The sequence below is a fragment of the Poecilia mexicana genome, unplaced genomic scaffold (genome assembly GCF_051168715.1).
Source record: "Poecilia mexicana isolate PSO_F unplaced genomic scaffold, ASM5116871v1 scaffold_22, whole genome shotgun sequence".
In the NCBI taxonomy this organism is placed as follows: Eukaryota; Metazoa; Chordata; class Actinopteri; order Cyprinodontiformes; family Poeciliidae; genus Poecilia; species Poecilia mexicana.
Genome location: NW_028263391.1, coordinates 8125919 through 8147595, shown reverse-complemented (window position 1 = coordinate 8147595; position 21677 = coordinate 8125919). Strand labels below are relative to the sequence as shown.

The 21677-nt window shown below is 43.0% G+C and overlaps 1 protein-coding gene across 3 annotated transcripts in view; it reads right to left on the bottom strand.

The window, feature by feature from the left end:
* sptb (spectrin, beta, erythrocytic) overlaps positions 1-21677 on the bottom strand; it is a 43039-nt gene that overhangs the window by 12906 nt on the left and 8456 nt on the right. For 2 of the 3 annotated variants that reach the window (XR_015761932.1, XM_014986867.2), the window contains exons 3-21: positions 13158-13309; positions 12860-13033; positions 11085-11182; positions 10226-10306; positions 9965-10080; positions 9710-9822; positions 9448-9635; positions 9214-9331; positions 8062-8220; positions 7546-7848; positions 7305-7455; positions 6127-6997; positions 5892-6029; positions 4607-5366; positions 4157-4359; positions 2966-3056; positions 2252-2398; positions 1845-2111; positions 1188-1412 (exon numbers count right to left, since the gene is read on the bottom strand). Coding sequence is in view for 2 of the 3 variants with exons in the window: in XM_014986867.2 (XP_014842353.2) it covers positions 1188-1412; positions 1845-2111; positions 2252-2398; positions 2966-3056; positions 4157-4359; positions 4607-5366; positions 5892-6029; positions 6127-6997; positions 7305-7455; positions 7546-7848; positions 8062-8220; positions 9214-9331; positions 9448-9635; positions 9710-9822; positions 9965-10080; positions 10226-10306; positions 11085-11182; positions 12860-13033; positions 13158-13309 (4355 nt within the window). In the remaining variant the exon portion in view is untranslated. Of the gene's footprint in view, positions 1-1187; positions 1413-1844; positions 2112-2251; positions 2399-2965; positions 3057-4156; positions 4360-4606; positions 5367-5891; positions 6030-6126; positions 6998-7304; positions 7456-7545; positions 7849-8061; positions 8221-9213; positions 9332-9447; positions 9636-9709; positions 9823-9964; positions 10081-10225; positions 10307-11084; positions 11183-12859; positions 13034-13157; positions 13310-19476; positions 20135-21677 lie in introns of those variants that run through there. The other variant, XM_014986864.2, reaches the window with a different exon arrangement.

Below are 21677 nucleotides of genomic sequence, written 5' to 3'. Positions count from 1 at the left end.
CAAAGCAGAAACAGAGTCTGAAAAATTGCTTCACAGATCTCTGATGTGCACCAAATATAAAACATTATCTCCACAGCTGCCTTCTTTACAAGGATTTGTTGCTCCTTCACAAAGCAAATCAAACATGATACCTTGACTATATATATATATATATATATATATATATATATAAAAAAAAAAAAATTCCCTTCTCACCCTCCGCGGGTGGTCTCTTTCATCCTCTGAGCTCAGGTCCTCTACCAGAGGCCTGGGAGCTTGAGGGTTCTGCGCAGTATCTTGGCTGTGCCTAGAACTGCACATTTCTGGACTGAGATGTCTGATGTTGTTCCTGGGATCTGTTTGAGCCACTGCTCCAGTTTGGGGGTGACTGCCCCGAGGGCCCCGATGACCACAGGCACCACTGTGGTCTTCACCTTCCAGGCCTTCTCCAGTTCCTCTCTGAGGCCCTGGTATTTCTCCAGTTTCTCATGCTCCTTTTTCCTGATGTTGTGGTCACTTGGTATTGCTACATCCACCACAACGGCTTTCCTCTGTTCTTTATCCACCACCACAATGTCCGGTTGGTTCGCCATTACCATCTTGTCTGTCTGGATCTGGAAGTCCCACAGGATCTTAGCTCGGTCATTCTCCACCACCTTTGGGGGTGTCCCCCATTTTGATCTCGGGGCTTCCAGTCCATATTCTGCACAGATGTTCCTGTACACTATGCCCGCCACTTGGTTATGTCGTTCCATGTACGCTTTCCCTGCCAGCATCTTGCACCCTGCTGTTATGTGCTGGACTGTCTCAGAGGCCTCCTTGCACAACCTACACCTTGGGTCTTGTCTGGTGTGGTAGATCTGAGCCTCTATTGCTCTGGTGTTTAGGGCCTGTTCCTGGGCGGCCTGTGTATATATATATATATATATATATATATATATATATATATATATATATATATATATATATATATATATATATATATATATATCTTAAAGACTAAATACTTGTTTAAAAGTTCTTTAAATGATCAGGTTTCTTAGATGCATTAAGCTACCTCAGTGCATCTGGATACATCCAGAGGGGACTTAAAAGTCCTGACAAGTTAGGATCGTATCCTCATTATTCAAATTCTGCGCTATCAATCATTTTGTGAGAGCGAGGCGCTTCGACTCCTCCATTCCCTCTGAAATGAGATCCGCACTTACGAGCTCGTCAGCCAGGTCTCTGTAGAACTGATGGACGGCTTTGGCAGCCTCCAGCTTGCCTCGGCGCTGGGACAGCGGCGTGAGGAGCTGCTGGAACTCGCTCTGCAGGGCTTGCTGCTCGGCCTCCAGCTCCGGCTGGTCCTCCCTGGCTCCTCCATGCTTCCTGACAGCCTCCTGGAGCTCGTCCAGCTCCCGCGCCCGGTCACGAACCTGGTTCTCCGTCATCTGGCATGGGAAAAACGGTGATGGGAGGAAGAAAGAAAAAGATGAATAGCCTTTCAAGAGCCTAATCAAGATGCAGTGGAGGGTAAATTCACCAAAAGTAAGTGCTGCCTATTAAGCGTGAAACTAAGCTTACCCACAGCTCTTATGAATGTTCTTATATAAATTCATGAAAAGGTTTTGCTAAAGGCAATTTAGTAAGTATAATTTGTGTTTTAGCTTGACCCTTGGGACAAATATATTTTGTCTTCTTAAAAAAAGCAAATAAACACAATGTTCATTCGCTTAAAACAGATTAAAATTAAAGCTGAAACTGAACAGTATTCTCCAGACTGTGCGATTTTAAATGCTAGCATCAAGAAAACAAATCTCCCAAAAGAAACAACTAATAACAAGAAAGAAAAAAAATGTTTTTTTTCTGAGGAATACACAGACCTGGTGCTTTTTCAGCAGGATATTGGCATTTGTGAGATCTTTCACATCCTCATCTCCGCTCTGCAACTGCTGCTGAAGCTCGGCCAGCCACTTCTTCATATCAGCCAGGCTCTGGTCGAACAGCTCTGAGCGATTGGCATCGAACAGCAGCCGGTCCTTCTCCTGAGTCGTGGACTCCAGTTTGTCCCAGAGCTCGTGAAGCTGGGCCAGGCGCTCCTTCACAATGGGCTCAAACTCAGGCTTGGATTCCATGAGCTCCTGACCCTCCTGCAGAAACGAAAGAATGAACAGAGAAAAGACTCGCTCTCAAATACTTCAGAGCAGAAATCCACTGCAAATTAGGTATTTTATTTATCTTTTTAGATGAATAAAACTGTTTAATTAAAAAACAAGGACCATTTACTGACCTGATCTACTTTATTGAGCCAGTCCTTATTGGAGGCCAGCTCCGCCATGAAAGCCTGGTGTTTGAGCCACTTGCTGTGAAGGTTTCTGGCCTCGTCGTATGAGGTATCCTGAGCTGTCAGCATCTTTTCATTGATCCACACAGTCAGCTGAGGCATGGCGACAAATAAAGAACGTTACGCATTAATAATGCATCTTCTGAGAGAAATAATCCTGGTCCTACATAATGAAGATAAGTTATATTTATTATACAGCCCTCTGCACTGAACCCCATTGAAAACCTCATGGTTTTTCCACCAAATATTGATTTCTAAACTGAGTTAAAACATTAGTATTGTTGTTTCTAAATGAATATGAACTTGTTTTCTTTGCATTAGTTGAGGTCTGAAAGCACTGCGTCTTTTCTTGTTATTTTGACCATTTCTCATTTTCTGCAAATAAATAAAACATTTTTTGCTTGGAATTTTGTAGTCATGTTGTCATTAGTTCATATAATAAAGGAACGATGTTCATTTTTACTCAAACACATGCCTATAGACAGTAAGATCAGAGAAATGTATCATTTTTAAGTGGTCTATAAATGACCACTATGATCAAATGTTACTGTATAGTAATACCCTAATAATAGCCTAGCAACACTAAGGACATAGAAAGCAAACACACAGCTAATAAATAAGGTATTATTAGATATTTTTCACAGATTGTATTGAACTCACATCTTGAGTGTTTTGCAGAAAGTGCTGAAGGTCACGGTTATCTCTCAGCTTTTCAGACACCTCCACAGCTCGTCTCTTATTCTTGCTTTGCCTGAAGCGCGAGCACAAAAGCAAAGTTACACCATACATGAATAACAGCTTCAGACAGAGCTGGCCTTTTATTCTCCGTCTAACAAATCTCTCTGTGACATCATTCGGACTGCACACTGTAGACAAATCCACCAGATCTTCCCCTTCACTTCATGTCTTTCTTCACTTCACCGAAAAGAAAAGCTCTCTCTGTTAAAGATCAATATCCATTATTGCAGGTGCCTGTCTATCAAGCTGAGTATTGGGAGAGAAGGCGGTAGCTCCAATGCCCTTTCTAAAGCTAATAATGCAGAGGATAGAAAAAAAAAATTCACAGTTGTGGCAAATCTCTACAGGAAATGAGAAGTTATTTCTGTGTACACTTACATTTTCAGCCTAAAATTAAAGCTTTAGAAAATGTGTTAATGTCTTATATTTCAGTCTTACTAATTCATAGAACAATTCATCACTATATAACATTTATGAAGCAGGAATACCAATTGTAATTGCACTGTAAATTTAGTTTTTCATGCACCCTGGCGACATGTTCACAAAACAAGGCTAAAGAACATGTTGCACTTCGAACAATTTGTGCAATTTTCACTACATTTTAAGAGAAAGACGACTGCTGGACTTTGAATTTGTGTAAATATTTCCAGTTACAAATTTGACAGTTATCACTTCTGGGAACCAGTATGTGTGAAAATCCTTTATCATTGTTTTTAAGGTATAGCAACCTGAAAAGGTCACGATCTTGCCGCAGCTGTTTTAAAAGTCAAGACAGACACTTGGGAAAAAGTGTCTGTCCTGTCTATTCTGACCTGGTACTTGTTATGAAAAGTTTCCCTTATGCCATCGTTTGACTGACCTTCACACCAATGAACAAATTAAACTACATATAAACATAAATTCCCGTTTTACAAGTTGGATAACATGTGTCTCTGTTCAGTTGTGGTCATATTAATTAGGGGTATGTCGGGACTTAAATCCCACACCTATCACACGGTTAAAAACTGGGTTTCACGACATCTTATAGAGGATATATTGAATGTGTTTGCACTCAAATCCAAATAATAAACCATACATTGTCATTTCACAAACTCAAGTCAAACAAAACACAACCTGTCCCGGACTGAGTCCATTTTCTCCTGAACTTTGGGAGAGTGCAAGTTGTTACTGTCCACAAGCCGCTGCCCACCCTGCAGGGCGCCATCGATCTTATCTTCGTTGGCTTCCATCGTGCTGACGAAGTCTTCGTGCTTCTTCAAAGCCTTTTCTGCCCCTGCCAACGTGTCGGGCTTGTCTATGTGGGCCAGCGTGTACTCCTGCAATAAAACAGACATCATGGAATTAAGAAAAAGCGCTGAGAACATGAAAACGGACTGTCCAGAAATCCGTAATCTGCTGACTGAGTTACATGGCGAATGTGCAGCGTTGGAGCTGATAGTGCTGCATTCTTCCACTCATTGTTATTGCAGAATTCCTGCAGCATCGCTCACGTCAGGTTTTCAAGCTGTTTTTGTTGGCTTGGCCCTCTACTTAGTCCAAAAGACATCATTAGGAGAAGCTTACCTGATTATTTAGGATGGCCTCTACAGCTTTGCCGTCCCTCAAGAACTGCTGGAAGCCCAAACCCTGGTCCAGGAAATTTCTGCGACTGTCCCACATCTTCTGGAGCTCATACCAGCCGCGGTCCAGCCCTTTTAGCCTCTGCTCCAGCTGCTGGTACTGAGGATCATCTTCCTGACCCTGGGTGACCTGAGCTCCTGTGTCCCTCACACGGTGATAGTCCTCTTCATGGTTGTTTATGTCTTCTCGCACAGCGTTGTGATGGCTGAGCAACTCTTCGGCCTCCTGCAGGGAGGTGGGCATCTCCTCAGATGCCACAGCTTTCTGGGTTTTGAACAGCCAGGACTGGAAGTCATCCATGTCTTGGAGGAAAGTCTGTAACTTACTGACCTCGCCTAGAGAGTCCTCCCTGTCCTTCAGGGTCTTTCTAAGTCTATCCCAGGCTGCATCGAGCTCCGCCCTGCGGGCTAAGATATCTGCTGCGTTCTCCGGGTGGTCCTGGGCCAGCTGGTTTGCCTCTTCGTTAAGGAAGGTGAGCTTGGCCTCGATAGCTGCTAAGTCTCTCTCCATGCCAAACAGTTTCCTCTGGATTGTCATGACAGCTGCCAGGTCGTTGCCCAGATCCTGCGTGGACTCGATCACCCGTGTCTTTTCTTTGATCCAGGTTCCTGTCTCATCACACTCCAACCCATAGTTGTGTAGACTAACAGCAGAATCGACTCTCCTTTTCTTGTCCTCCACCATAGCCTTGAATGCTTCCCATCTGGAAAGAAATAATTCATTAAAAGCTTAATTCACTAAGCTTATTCATTTATAAGCTGAGAAAAATGTAATGTACTATTCTATGGATATTTAATTTTCTCACCCTTATCTGATAGCAGTGACCTAACACACAAGAATGTAGTAAAGCAACTTTATTTATAAAATCAACTTATAAAACTTATGGCGACAAAACGATAAATTTAATGTCTCAACGTCACTGTAGTTGAAAGTCCTTGTTCATGAGATGTCAAGTAAATTCTAGAGTAATTGGTGCTTTCTCTGGCCTTGTAGAACACAAAGAAATGTATTGCCCCTCCCCAACCTGTTGCTGCATGCTGCCAGTAAGGAAGTCTTATGAAAAACAGTCAGTTTTTTTTATTAATTTCATGTGGTGCTGGTGGCCATACTCGGTGGGACAAAATGCAAAGTTGTGGACTGCTACACTAAGTATCATCCCTCGCTGGACAAGCATCCACCTGCATGGATGTTTGTCCAGTGTGTCTCTGGCAACCTGTCCAGGATGTACCTCTTATTCAGTCGCATCTGGCATTCCTTGATCTCTTTAGTGCGAGGGTGTCTGCTCTCCTCAAGCTGTTTTGCAGCTTTGTTGACGTCATCTACTCTCGACTGAACGTTCACCATTTCTTGAGTCAGAGCGCTTAACCTGCAAACGAGAAAATTGTTAGTTGGAATAAAAGCAGGGGTCAACGTGATGCAGAAAATTACAGCCGATTAGTTTAGTTTAGACGAACGATCTCTACCTGTTCTGTACCACTTCCAAATCCTCCAGGTTCTCGGGAACCTCTAAATCCACCAGCCATGTCTCCTTCATGCTCATCCAGAGCTCACAAGCGTCTGTCTCACTGAAGATGGTGTACAGGGCCATGGTGTCATCCAGTTTCTTCTGCCTCAGGTCAGCCAGAGTCAGGAGCTCCATGTAAAGGTCCTTGATGTCTTTTAGACGTCTCTGGATGTCAGGGGTGTTTTGTAGCTCCTCTGGCAGAGCGCTGGCCTGTTTGGACAGCGCATCGATGGTGGCTCCGTTCTTGATGGCTTCGTTTCTCAAGTTGTTCTGGTTTTTCAGTAGTCGCTGAGTCGTGTACTCATCGTGACCGACGTCCTCGCTGCTCATCTGCCTCTTGGCGTCCAGCAGCCAGGCTTTAAGCTCGTCAGCATCGCCCTGAAACTGGAAGAACGTCTGGGTGTCCCGAAGGTTCTGCTTTCGAAAGGCAGCCAGGTCCTCCAGCTGCTGCCACTGCCTCCTGATGTCGTCCATGCACTCCTGGATCTTCGGAGAGCCGAAGTGCTTGGCCTGGATCATGTTATCCCCTTCAGCCAAGACCTGCTGCAGGTTGCTGCGGCGAGCTCCGAGCTCGTCCTCAAAGGCGCTGTGCTTGCTCTGGAGCACCAGCACGCTCGTCAGGTCCTTGCCGTAATCCAGAGAGGAGAAGAGCTGCTCTTTCTCTCTGATCCAGCTCTCCAGCTCCGCCACCTCCCACAGTACGTTCCAGAAGCGGCGGGACTGCTCCAGCCGAGCTCTTCTCTGTGCGGCCAGGGCGCAAAGCTCCTGGTAGCAGAGGTTGAGGTGCTGCACCCTGTCTCGAATCACTTGAGGATCGCATGGCTTATAGCCTGGAAAGAGAAAGTATGTTTTTATTTTCTTTGAGGTTTGACTCTTTACCTAAGGATTATATCCCACTGTAAGCCATATAAATCGTTAAAATATATTTGATATAAAATATTTAAACTATGGTTATATATCTATTAATATTAGAATAATTAGAAGACCTGAGAACAAGATTAACCCTAACCCTACCGCGACACAAAATTCACATCTGTAATATACTCTGCTTCATTTAACATCTCTAATCAATGCACCACGTTTAATGTTTTTTTTTTTTTAAGTTTCCCAGAGGAGCAATGAGTGTGTTCCACTTACTATCTCCGTTTGCAAACTTCAGAGCAGCAGCACTGGCACTCTGTACCCTCTCTGCCTGCAGGGCGATGTCGTTCTCTAGCAGAGCGTGTTTTTGAAGCAAGTCCTCCACCTCTAACAAGTGTTTCCCAAAGTCAGGAGAGAGCAGTCGTGCCTGAGGAGAGGCTTTTGAATTAGGTTTCTTCTTGAAATGTTAATGTTTTTTTTTTTAATTTTCTTTCAAGTCAGTACACATGATTTTTACCTTCATTTCATCCATCCAACTGATGATGTAGAGCATCTCCTGGAAGATCCTCTGCAGGGTGAGGTTCATATCCAGACGCCCTCTGCGGGCCCTCAGCAGCTCTTGCAAGTAGTCCCACAGACGCAGGATGTTGTCTTTTCGCACGTCGATCCGCTTGGCGTCGTGGTAACGCTCAGACTCCAGCTCCTTGGAGATGTTCACCAGCGCCTGGACGCGCTCCTCGTATGCGGTGATGTCCGTCTCGATGGCGTCGTGCTTCTTCTTAGCTGCTTCCACGGCTGGCAGGTCGTAGCCAAAGTTATCCTGAGGAGCGTGTGCAGAGCGAAGGTTGATCTGTGTTTTAGTTTTACGTGTGGCTCAGTTCGACGGGCTTTGACGTAACCCAACAATGAATTTTCACAGGGAACAGTTTTGTTTTCCATATCTCTATATGTTTTAACCTCAACCTGTTTTTGAAGCTTAAATAAAACAGAAACACATTTAAAACCAGCTCTCGGTTCACAGCAGTCGGCTGACCTGAGCCACTAGTCTCTGGTTCTCCAGGAGCCACGTTTCCCTCATGGCCGCCTTCCTGTCGAATCTTCGCGCCATCTGTTCCAGCTTCTCCTGCCGGATCAGCTCGTCCCTCAGGACCCGTTCCCGCTCGTGCTCCGCCCTTTCCAGACGCTCCCAGGCCTGCGATGGGGATGATGAGAAGCATCCTGAGTCTTTGTAGTGTTTGCGAGCCTCGTCGATTTAGCGTCAACAGCACTGGGATGTGTGAGGTGTTTAAAAAATTTAGATGCTCCCTTCTGCTTGATCTCATCCTTGATGAGAAACTCTGATGTTTAAAGGATATCCAGACGGTGCAGAATGGATGTATGCCGAGACAAATCTGTGTATTCTTTTGATGTCACACCATGGAAAAGTATTCATAAACATTATTATGACCAGAAACTTGAATGTGTTTCACGGGAATGTTATATGCTCGTCATCCCTATTATTAAGCACGGTGGTGGCAGCCTGGGTACACGTGTGTGCCACTCTTTTGTTGTTTTATAAGTGATGCTGCAAAGGATGACTCAAAGTCAAGTTAGATGAACCTGACAGGTCCTACAACCTCTTTTGTATTTATACCAATGTCACTTTTTTTTGCCAGATTCAAATGCCTTAATGACTTTAAGTCTGAAAACAACATAATTAAAGTTTTGAAATAAGGATGTGGGGATTTAGATTTAAAGAGGCTTCCTATTTTGACCACTTCACTAAAACCTTTAGGTAGATGCTGGTTTTAATTTGCAAAAAAAGAAGAAAATGAGACCATGTGTAATTTTTCCATCCACTTCACAATTACGTAACAATTTGTGCAAGTGTATTATGTAAAAATCCTTTTACAAAATAGAAAATTGTTGAGGTTGAAATACAACAACTTGTGAAAATGTTCAAAAGCTACAAAATATGTTTGCAAAGCACTCTAAAGTTCACAAGTCACAGTTGGTATTTTATGCCTGGTGAACAATACAATACCGGTAGAGCATCAACGCATTATTCAGGATATTTTATCACAGTGAAAACAGTTCTTTTATTAGCGCCTGTGTTTTTTTTATTTTAACTTCCAAACACAGTGAAACTTTTATTGAGAGATCTCTGTTGAGCATGCCTCTGGTTTGTCCCGGGATGACCTCTCACCCTGTTGATGTCCGACACCAAGGCTCCCTCTTTCGGCGTGTAGACCCTCTGGTTGTTGGCCCTCATGCGACTCTGAATGCTGAAGAGCAGCACCTCCAGATTCCCTTTCTCCTGGAACCTGAGAGAAATTAAACACATTTCAACCACAAGGTGGTTCACAGAGACCGGCACGTATCAAAACAAAAAGAGACGCAAGAACAGAGCGACTGGTTTCAATGAGGGTTCTTGACTCACTTGGGCGGCTTCTCGACAGTCCGGTACGTGTTGAAGGCCTGAAGCTGCTGCTGGACGCCCGTCAGAGAATTGGCGAGCTTTCTGTTGTTTAGCACGACGATGGTCTGCTCGATCCACGTCAGCAGGTCTGAAGCCAGCGTCTCGTACTTATCGATCATCTTCTCCGTCTCGATAGCTTGATCCAGAACCTGAATAAGGAAGGCAAATATATAAACAAGGCTTTCGGCTTGACAGACTAATGAGTGCCACGTTTCCATCTCACCTTTCCGACTCGCTTTCCCTCGACAGCGAGCTGCTTCATCTTGGAGAAGTAGTGGTAAAATGCCACGACGTACGTGATGATGGATTTTTCATCTGGGTTCTCTGTGAAAACATCTGCAAAACAAAATGCCAAGCGAGTTAATCACCACAGCGAGAGGCGTCACCTCTCCCGAGGTGTTTGTGTAGTCACCAAGATTTATCCTGATAAACATTTAGCTCTACACGGAGGTCTTCACAGCTATCATCGGTCACTCGCCTTCTGGGTCTAACAGCTTGGTCACGCCAAGCTTCTGTTCTGCCACATTAAAGGCGTTCTGGAGGTTGTGGGTTGGATTGGACCTCTTCAGTTTGGTGTAGTCCACCAGATCAGGCCTAGCAAAGAGATGAAAGAGGCAAAGAAGACAAGACAAGGCGAGAGATGAAAGAAGAAAATGAGGGGAGACACAGAGCAGGCAGGTTTGGGCTGTGTTTTCATGTAAGCTGGTGAGAGCAGGTTTCATTATTCATCTTTCCTCACCGGTGTTTGTGTATGAGGGCGTTGAAGGCCATTCCGTCTTTCCAGCTCGTGGTGAAGTTTGTGATGTTGACGTTCGGGTATCTGTGAAATAACAGTGATGTGATGGGATGTCACCGGCTGAACATGAAAGGATGTTTCTGCGAAGCTCAAGCTTTAAATCAATGTCTGGGCTCCCGCGTAAAGCGGAGTCTTTCATATCCATACCTTCAAGCCTTGAAGAAAAATATGTTTTTATACAGATCTATTAGTATTTCTCTGTGTGAAGCGCTAGCTTTTGTTATTGCTTTGGAAGTTCAAAACTTGTCCTATTGATCCCCTTTCTTAAACAGAGCAATTACAGTAGTTCACAAAAACTGTGATGCTACAATCCCTTGCTAAAGTGTTCACACCCTTTAATCTTTTTCACATTACCAGATGTTAGAAAACTTAAACGTCAATGTGTTTTAATTGAAAAGTATATGACAGATGATCACAAAATAATCCACAATTGTGAACAAATAAAAAGCTAAAAAATTGGGGTGTATCAATTGAATATAGGGCTGTACTTTAACTAGGCCATTGTATTTTTTATTTGAACAGATGTTATAAAAGCACACTTTATTTTCCTTTCACTATTTTCACCACTTTATGATGCAGGATGTGATCAAATACATAAATATCTGTGTTTGTAATGTATTGGGATAAAAAAAGACTGAAAGTTCAAGAGGCTTGAATACTTTTGTAGTGTAGCATGTACCCTCTTAGCACAATTTAAGAAATGAAAACTCAGAGTTGTGAAACGGTAACAGACGTGCACCTGGCTGCAAACTCCCGATGGATGTTTACAGCAGCTTGGTGAAAGGCCACGTAAAGTACTTACCCTGCAGTTTTCATCTGACACCACAGAAGAAGAGCATCTTTAGCTGAGTGTGTCTCCTTCTGGTCCGCCTGGCCTGTTTCCACAATGATGTCCTGGATCTGATGAGGAACAGGAAGCACAGATGGATGGTAAATGATAAAACTTAATATTTGATTTTGTTTTTTTTTACAAAGAAAGAAGTAACACAGCCAACCGAGAGGACACTGCATCAGGGAATAATTTGTCACTTTATTCCTTTGGTTTCCTTCTTTGTGTAAAATTAAAGCAAATCTCCAGTGACGTATCATTAATGTTATTAGTCATAAAGGATTGTTACAAAACTCAACAGTGGCTAAGATGGGTGGAAAATAGGTGGTAATGACTGAAGCTCTTTTCCCACACAGTAATTAGAGCAGTGATGTGATACAAGAGACAGGTCCTGAGAGATTGCTAAATTTAGCCAGCTTTGCTTCTCCTTCGCTAATGCAGACTGAAAAATACAGCCTGTTTCTTTCTTTTTTTTTACTTATCTTTTGAAAAAGTTGAATAATGTAGAAGGACTTATTGTCTGAACTATCATTTCTAAAAATAGCCATGCTGCTGTCAAATTAAAAATAAATATCTGACTCCCCCCTCCACCCCCTCCTTGATGATAAGAGTGAAAGAGACGTGTGTGATGTGCTTCTAAAGAACAAAAAATACTGGAGGCTGAAGGCATCGTTTCAGAAAGAAATAATCCCGAAACTGCAGGTTTAAACGTTCCTCGCCAATGCCTGCCTGTGGACGCATCTAAACTAAAACAACAGGAAATGAGACGTGTTTATTGTTGCAGATTGAATATCAATAGTTACTCTAAAGCTTGAGGCTGTCGGGTTTGACTGCAAATAAAGAAAAAAGTGATCTGTGCAATTTTCCAAAGGTTAAATTAAAACACAGATTTTTAATGGTACTTTTAGTGAATGCAGTGGATACATGGTTGGCTAACAACACTCTTTGCAGAAGTCTGCAGAAGAAAGGGTGAAGCTACGGCAATTCAAACTTTACGCGTTTGTTTATTCACTTAACTACTGAACACGCAGAGGCACTCAGGAGTTACGTAGAATCACTGAGATTCTAGTTTATCCAGGAAAGAAAACAGCCTTGTTTTTTAAACCATTTTAATGATTCACAAGAAATGATGCCCCTGATAAATTGCATCTGTTTGCTCCTCATTAGTTCCTAGACAGACAGATGCTCTGAGCACATATCTGACAGGATCAATGAATTGTTTTGTTGTTGTTGATCTGTGGAATACAGTTGTATTCAATAAATTAGAATGTGATCTCAGATGAGGCTCGTTTATCAGATCCAGCTCATTTTTCTGTATTAAAAACGTTTCTTTTATTGCTTCGATGTAATATTCTAATCTTAAATGCCGTGTTTTCATTAGCTGGAAAAGTATCACCGTTAGCAGAAAAGCTTAAATGTCATGTGTTTCACTTTGTGAAATGACTAACTGAAATAAATGAACTTTTAATTATTTCTAATTTATTGAACGTGATCGTACTTTTTTTTAAATAATCAGTCTCACAGCACAGTCTATCCTCTAGGTGTCGCCAACGAGGCCAATATGTTTAGAAATGTGGGATCTGCCATGGCGTTTCACCAATAAGGGTTATCAGTTTATTACTGATACATCTGAATGTTTGCGTGGAAAACAGAGTAAGCCGTGTTTTTAAGTGTATGTACCCGTTACACATGAGGCAGACAGGATGACTACATTCTGCATCTTTTTAGATGCCGCAGACTCGGTTTACCTGGAAACGCAGGATGATGGTCCAAATGAGCCCGAGTATGAGGCGGTGGTTGCCGTCGACGATGTCATGGGACCCCATGTTCTCTAGGTGTACCCTCTGCTCTTTGAGAAACTGCAAGGCCTTGTCCACATTTTCCAAACAGTGGATGCGCATCCGGCCTTTAGTGGGCTTCGGCTACGAAGGAAACGAGGAAGAAAGAGAGAACAGGAATTTTTGAAAGAAAAGACATCCCGAATGAGCTGCAAATAACATTAAACTTTCACGACGATAAAGTCAAAGCTGAGACAGCATAACTCACCAGACGTTCTCCAGACAGGACCTCCAGCAGTTTAATGAGCATGCGTCCGTCACGAAGGTCCAGGTAGAGGTCAGAGATGCGACAGCCGACTCGGGAAAGGATCGAGTTGACCCATTTAGTAAAGGTCTTCTTTTGAACTGCCTCGCGCTCATCTGGAGAGGGAACATAGTTTAAGAAAGAACATGAGCCCCATGAATAATGCACTGCCCTCACGGCTGCAGAGCAGCATCACTGAAGCTGGTAGGGATTTACTGTCTCCAACAAGGGCTCTTCAAACCGAAGACATGGCTGTGCATGCTAGTGTTTGTCTGAGGAGAGCTCTTACTGAGTAAATTAATGTGCTGTTAAAAAAATATTAACCTTATTCTTATTCTACAATGCCTTCTAAATGTTTTCATACCCCTTTGACTTTGTCGCATGGTGCAACATTACAACCCCGAGCTTCTGTATTTTGCACAGTCAATACTTTTGTTGCAGTTATGGTTGTTACCCATTTGGAATATGTCTGTCTCAACTTTTCCCATCTAAAACTGAAAGTTTGTCCATTCTTCTTTGCAAAATAGCAAAAGCACAGTGGATGAAGAACATCAATGAACATCCATTTTCAAGCTTTGCCACAGAATCTAAACTGCATTTTGTCAGTTCAGCTAGATCTTTCTAACGCTTATACATGCTTGGATCTAAAGTATTCCATTGCAGCTCTGGTTGCTTGTTTAGAGTCGTGTCCTCCTGGAAGGTGAACCTTCACCTCAACCCGGAGGTTTTTTTAGCCTCTAACAGATGTTCTTCCTTGATTTATTTACATAAATTCACCAGCATTCTTCCTCTTTGTTGCTTCCTCTATACGGCCTGTGGCAAACTTCAAAAAGGCCTTCTTATGGCTTTTCTTCAACAATGGTGCTTCTTGCCACTAAATGGCAGTTTTGTGGATTGCACAAGTAACAGCTGTCTTGTTCGCAGATTCTCCCACCTGAGCTCTTGACCTCTGCAGCTTCTCCAGAGTTACCAAGTCTCTCTTGGTTGGTTTTTTGATTGTAGTTGTGCTAAAGTCTTGATTATAACCTCACACCGCTTTAAATGCCTCCACAGTTGTATCCTTGACTTGTCTGCTTTGTTCTTTACAGTTAATGATGACATTTATTAATTTCTGTTAATGAAACAAATAGGTTTTATCTGTAGAAAAGCTTAAAAATCCTATATAATATGCAGAAGTATGCACTATTTTGTAATGTCTTTAGTAAAATACATTAACATTTGTGGCTGCAACTTGGAGAAAAAGGGCAAAGGGTTATAAATATACCTTCAAGGCATATTGCAACAAAAACAAACTGAAACCGACCATGTAAACATTACATCAAGTGAGCCAGGTCTGCATCTAGTCAACATATTTCTGTGGCTACCTAAATAACCCAGAGCAAGGTGAACAGAAGGGCAGTGCTGTCTCATTACACCAACCTTGATTTTGCTAACAGCTACTTTAACTGCAGATACACACAGATATTTAAAACTTATTATGTCAGCAACGGGACATTCCCAGCCCCAGTTGTCCCAGCATGCAACACATCAGTTCCCTTTAGTCTCCACATTGAAGGTTGCCGTGTTTGTCTGAACTAAAATAAGGCTGTGGAGAGAAGAGGCTAGCGCAAAGATGCCAGGTATCGTATTCTAGGTTAAGAAGGCGTCAATAAGCAAAGGTGAGGTTGAGGAGGAGACATAAACTCTGGATGGAAGTAAACTTGGCAAGAGGAAGAGCTCCCGGGGAGGCAGTCTTTCAGGTTTACTGTGCAGAGACATGGCGCGATAAACAGAACAAAACACATCACCCACAGTATCTCCCCTGCTGTTGCCAAAAAACACCCAGTAAGCTCCTTTACAGCTCCAGCTGAATTCCCAGCACCATCCAGGAGAACGAATCAGGAGTTACAGTATGTAAAACACATGGTGCAGCAGGGCACAGTAAATAAATCATGCCCCGCTCTGCGCCCCTCAGCAGAACAACAGCACACACCGCTCCACTGCGTCCACATGGATTCCCCACGTAATGAAAAAGTAATGGAAATTAAAACATGCAAATAACTCAAAAGCTCCATTAGTGGCGCAAACGCTGAGAGAGTAGGAGCAGAAAACAGAGACAAAAGAAGAGCCTGACTAAAAACCATGACAAATCCTCTCTGAACTATCTGGGGTGCGGAGGATTTCACAGCACAGTCAGTGAGAGGCCAATTAAAGTGCATCCCCGGACTGTTTTGCCATATCACATCACAATAAGAGACCTTGAGAAGGGACAGCATGGGTGCACAGGGAAGCTCTCGGCCAAGTGGGCAGCAATGGGACAACAGAGAGTAATACGGGGGCGGGGAGTTACTGTTTCCATGTCGTCTGCTAAGCTTTCTGCAGATGAGGAATAGCCTGACATGACAACAGCTCTGACTAAACTGAATAAAGCCTTAAGCGCGCTTTTGAATAGAAATCTCTGTCTAATCCTTAAATTCCATCTGTTCTTTTTTACAGAGATTAAATAATACCAATGTTATTAGCGATACGACATACAATGCTATCTGAGTGTGTCAGAATACATGTAAAAATGTTTAATATACCAAGTATTTGAAGCCCTACTGTCATTAGGTTGGAAAAGAAAAGAATATTAGCAACAATCACCATGTATTCATGTTTCTATAAGTGCAAACACGTGCTGCAGAAGTTATTAAAACATGACTAATACAACAAATTATGAAGGTTTTGATTAAAATATATTCAGTGGCGACTTTTGACATGGACTGTATGGGCAATTGCCCAGGGCAGCATTAAAAAGGAGCGACACACAAGCGCTTGATAAATCCGAGACAGTACTTGTTTTTTGTGTCTTAAGCAAGTTTTCTATTGCTTTTATGCATGTGCAGTCAGTGGAGGGTTGGTCTGTTTAGGGACAATGTTTTTTTTCACACCAGCACCATCTACAATCACTCTTTGAAGAATATTGAATTAATAAATACAGCAGCATCTAATTTCCCTTTGGGATCGATGAACTGTGTTTGACTGAACTGTACTTTGTCCAGCTGCAGAAAATAAATGATTGCAATGCACTTTGACTGATTTCAAGGCAGCAGAATAAGGGGCTCACCCAGGGCACACTACCTACTTTTTAAGAAACCTGCATGAAAGAAAGCAAAAAAGGGGAAAATAGAACAACAATAAAGCACAGCTAGGTCGAGTCTGATTAGTGAGCTATTGGTCAGAAACTCAAGACTTGTATCTTTTTCCAATCAACTACACTAACCACCGACGGATCACTGACAACAACACTCTTCGGTAAGGAAGCTGGCACTGATGGGAATAAAGCTCAAAGTCAGCAATTATTACTGATCTTAAAGAAAACAACTAAGTCAGCTCAAATCTGTATAGGCAGATTGAATCAAAGATCAGAAATAAGTCATAACTTTAAAATAAACAGTTTGCCTTTGATATTTCAGGTTTCATAGCATGTTACCTTCTAGACATCAAAATAAAGCCCTTTTTTTATACCACCTTTGGCTTCTTGTTTATCCATCAATAGTATTTTAATTAACAATCATAAAAATGTGACATGGTGAACTACATTTCCATACTGGACCTCCCAAAAGTATTGCAAAAGATAGCAGTTATGTAAAACTGAGAAAGCGAGTACAAACACATTGGACACTTCTTGGTTTTTAAGATATTTCTGCTCTTGTGTTTTTACCCAGTATGACTCCATATGACTTCAAACATCATTTAATTTAACTCGTGCTTCAGACACAACTCTGTGTGTAGGAAGCGGCTGACATGACTTTACAGAATACATTTTCTGAGAGGAAAACCAGTTGTAGTATTATCCGTTGTTCAACATTAATTAGTGATGCCATGTGAGAGGAACACTCATGCTACATGCTCAGAGTGCTTGCAGTTTTTCATCCACACAAAATGAATTGGGCCTTTTGAATCCTTTTACTTGCCTCCACCAACTTCTTCTGGTTTTCCTATTCTTCATATTAGAACAATTCTTACTAAACATTCTTCTGTTTCACATGCTTTTACTTGGTGATCTCTCAACCACTTTTTGACTCCAGTGAAAGCCCTATGACTTATTCATGTTGATGGATTTTTCCTGTACACGGCTTGATCTGTTTTTTTTCCCCCTCCCAACAGTCATCTCATACTGGATGTGGCCCAGTAGTCCCAGAGCTCCCTATTACACGGCCCTGTCATGGCACAGCCAGAGCAACCTGTCCTGTAGCCATGACACCATGACACCAGGACAGGTACACTCAGCAAAGCATGGCGATGAAACTCAGCCTCTCCATGCTCCCTTTGCATGCTCTTGCTAGACATGGCAAATAAACTGTCTGCTCCCTTAAAAGAACTATCTGAAGCTCCTGAACATCAGGTTAATGTACATTTGATGTTTGCACGGTTTATTTATGTCTGACCGAGCATTAGGGGAATTAGAGGTAGGATGCAAAAGAGGCACGCGAAAAAATCCGGTTTTGCAAGTTAAAGTGCCTCACAAAAGTATTAACAACCTCACGACTTTTTTTGTATTTCGTGGGGATTTTATGTGAAAGATTAACACTAAGTTGCAATAATTGAAAAGCAGGAAAAAACTGACATTATTTTAGACAATCTTTACAAGTTAAAATCTGGAAAGTGTGCCGTGCACTTGTAATAACTAGCCCCTTTAAATATGACCATCCTAAATAAAACCTGAGCATAAATCCACATGCTCTGTCAAGGCTTCAGAGGTTTGCTGGTGGACATTCATGAACCAACAGCATCGTAGAGAGCAAGGAGTGCAGCAGAAATGTGTGGAGAATCTTCAGAGCTCAGGAGGTTGAATCAGTAAACTTGAAAACCATGTGTCATGGACTCCACAAATCTAGACATTACATCGAAATGACAAGGAGACAGGAATTCTTAAAAGAAAGGCATTTGAAGCCATTTTTACAGATTGTTCCACGTCATAAACCGGACACGGCAAACATGGGAGAAGATGCTCCGGTCAGTCAATTCGAAAGGCTTGTCACTGAGCTACACTGAAATGTTCTGGATCAAAGTACAAAGAATGGCCTAATCAAAGACCAGAGATAAACCAAGTGAAAAATTTGTTAGCGAGACTTGAAAATTGATCTTTATAAATGCTCTCCATCCAGCCTGACCAATCTGAACACCTTTTATATTGCTCTATCAAATTAGATCCCGATTGATTCAACTGAAGAAAGTTAAAGGAGCGTAAATATTTTCGCAAAGCACAAAATGGAACTGGGGGAGCTGCTTGTTTGCAGGCAGAACAACAGAAAAACCCGTCAACAGGGCACATCAAACTACTAGAGTCTGAAAACGAAGAGATGCTTCATAAATCAATAAATGCAAAAAAAGCCGTGTTGTGCCTCTTTTTTATCACAGTCATCCTTTCCAACTTTGTTCTGTTGTAATCTGGTCAAAATCTTGAAAACAATCTTGAAAAAACTCATGTAAGAAAGACATCAAGACGCGCAGTTGGTAAATTGATGCTCTTGGCCCGTCTCGTGGCATCTCTGATTTAGAGAAAAGCCTCTGAAGTTTGCAGCTTCACTATCAGTTGCCTCTGCAGCCTTCAGGATCAGTCGATACTTGAAATGTAGCAGAGGCAGCGGGGGGAGAAAAAAAGAAAGCCTTTCCCTCTGTTCCTGCATCGTCTCCTCCATTTTCTTCCTCTCACTAATGCATTCCTGTCATCAGGGAGTTGGATAGCATAGTGCAAGCTCAGAAAAAAAAAACATCCACTGTGATGGCATGGTTCTCTCTTAAAACTGTAACAATAAAGGCAGGAAGGAGTTAATCCAGTAGAGAAAGTGATTGTTTTTGTTGTTGTTTTTTTTGTTTGTTTGTTTTACAGAAATTCATCCCAGAGACGCATCGCCTTGTTGTTTTGAAGCAGTTTGTGAAAGTTAAAGGCCGTACATGGCACTGTATCTTGTAAGAGATGACAAATGGTTGTTATCTTGAGGTGTTATTTAAATAATTCAAAGGCAAGATTGTTATTAATCAGGGAAGAGTCACAGCTTCCAGAAAATAAATAAATAACCACTAGATATATTTCGTTTACACAAGTTCTAATGACAAAACTAACCTCTAGCCTCCATCACTGCCCGGACATGAACATAAACACATGATGGAGAAGGGAGGGGCATGATCCAAGAAGTGTCATCCTTGTGAGGCAGGACATGATGGACCAACTCTCTCAGGAAGCACACACACACACACGCACTCACAGGCACACTCACACGCACACACACACACGGTCCCACGGTCAGGATCCGGTTACCTTGCAGCTGCCTGAAGCGTCCATCCAGGATGGAGTTGAAGCAGATGTTGGAGGTGCTGTAACTAAGCCAGCGCGCCCGCTTCATGCTCCTGGCTGATGAGGAAGAGGAGGAGGAGGAGAGGATGGGGGCCAGGTCCGGGTGAGTTTGAGAGGGCCGCGGACGCCGGGGCGTGCAGGAGGAGGACGAGGACGATGATGAGGAGAAGGGGGAGAGCCCCGTGTGCGCCGAGGTAGGTGGGATGTGCAGGACGGTGCCATTCCTCTCGGGGTGCTGCTCCGGTACCTGCTGCTTGCTTGTTGCCTTCCTGCTCTCGGGTCTGAGGGCGCGATGGACTGGCGGGGTGCTCCTGCTCCGGCTGCTGCCGCTGCTGCTGCTCGCTCCGACCCGGACCTGGGCCTCTTTCTCAGCTGGAGTAAAGGGTCGGCTTGCGGTCTCCTTGCTGCTCCGGACGGCTCCAGCATCCCTGCTGCTGGCCTTTAGGCTGATCTTGACCTCTCTTAGCCGGGGTTGGCTTATGGGGGCAGTGCGCAGCAGGCACGGGCTGCTCATCTTGACCCCCAAGCCCCCAAAACAATTAGGACAAGAAGAAAACCTCCACTGGAGCCAGCCGAGGAGCTTGGCACACCTCCTCTCTCTCTTTCTTCTGGCTCTCTGTCCTCTTTTCCAGATCCCTTTTGCATTAACTCCCGCTCCCTCTCTCCCTCCCTCCCTCCCTCCTCTTCGTCTTTCTTTCTCACTCGCTCCTCACTGTTACCGTGATAAAGCTCTGCCTCCACTTTCAGGCGGCACGAGGGCTCTGGCAGCCTTCGGTTTGGTTCAGAGGGATTTATTTTGCAGCCCCATCCATGCATACAGTATGTTTCAATGCATACACGTGTTCCTACGACTCCCACACAGCGGCACCAATGCTGAACATGAAGCACACAACTGGCACGCTTATGAGTTCCTGTGCCAACAATCCAAACATTGCAAAACTACATGCATGTCAGCCGAAAAGCAAGAAAGATTTTATTTTAGGCTTCTGCGGTACAACGGATCCTAATGTGCTTTGAAATCATACTAAGTGCATATTTTTGAGTTCACAAGCTGTATACACCAGACGCAGGTAATGTCTTTTCCCTCCCCAACCTCCTTTCACTCCCTGACAGGAAACACTGATTGCATTACAGAAGCATCAGTGCAGCAGCAGCACTCTAACAGAATATCACCGACTGACACTCAAACCTGAAGCCTTCATTACTTAAAGAGACGGGAAGAGACAGCGAGAAATATAGTGAGAACAGTTGCCAGATGAAAGTCCTGGATGGGAAGAGAGGCGTTCTGGACTCCCAGACGGAGGAGATAACGCTAAGTGCTGGAAAAATGGACCCAATCGGATCTCATGGCAGGTGATTCTCAGCTCTGAACCCTTTAAAATCTAAGCCGGTGTATTAACAAAGACGATTTCCAGCTCTCTCTGAGGTCAGACCTCCAGTTTTGACTTAGAATAACTTTTTTCTACTCTAAGGGCAATAAGAAACAAAAAGGAAATTCCCCGCAGGCAGTAGAATGGTGTCTAACAGAAGTGAAGAAATTACAAGATTATTATGGATCAAAATAAATCGTTTTTTTTATTTTATTTTTTTTATTAAACTCTAATTTTGACCAGCTGATTACCAGTTAGAGCCAATCAAGGAAAACATCGACAAATCCTATCTCTGATCATTCTATCTATAGCACATGTTTAAAAGTTCATTTTCATCAAATCGCTTGAAAATTAATAGGAGCGAAAGGGCAGTAATGAACTCCTCATTCTCACATGAGGTATCATAGGCCTGGTCAGAGGAACGGCGAATCAACTCATTACTGTCAGAAAAGTGTTATTAGCTCGCAAATTAAGACTCACAGGAGGCGTAAAGGAAGTGATATTAATCCTACACTTGAGAAAGTGAGGAAAAACTCTGTGCAGCATTGCTCCTTGGGATTTAAGAGGGAGTGCATCACCCAGATAAAGCACATCATTAACTGGGAATGAAACCACCTCTATAAAAGCAGGCGTTTTGGGAGCTCGGTCGATACTGAACATGAAGTACACAGCCGGCACAATGCCAAAGCAGAAAGAGCTCAGTAATAATTAGAGAGAGAGAAGAAAATATTGCTCCTCATTAGTTTGGGAAGAGTTATAAGGTAATTTCCTAAGATGTGCAGTGAATCATTCTGT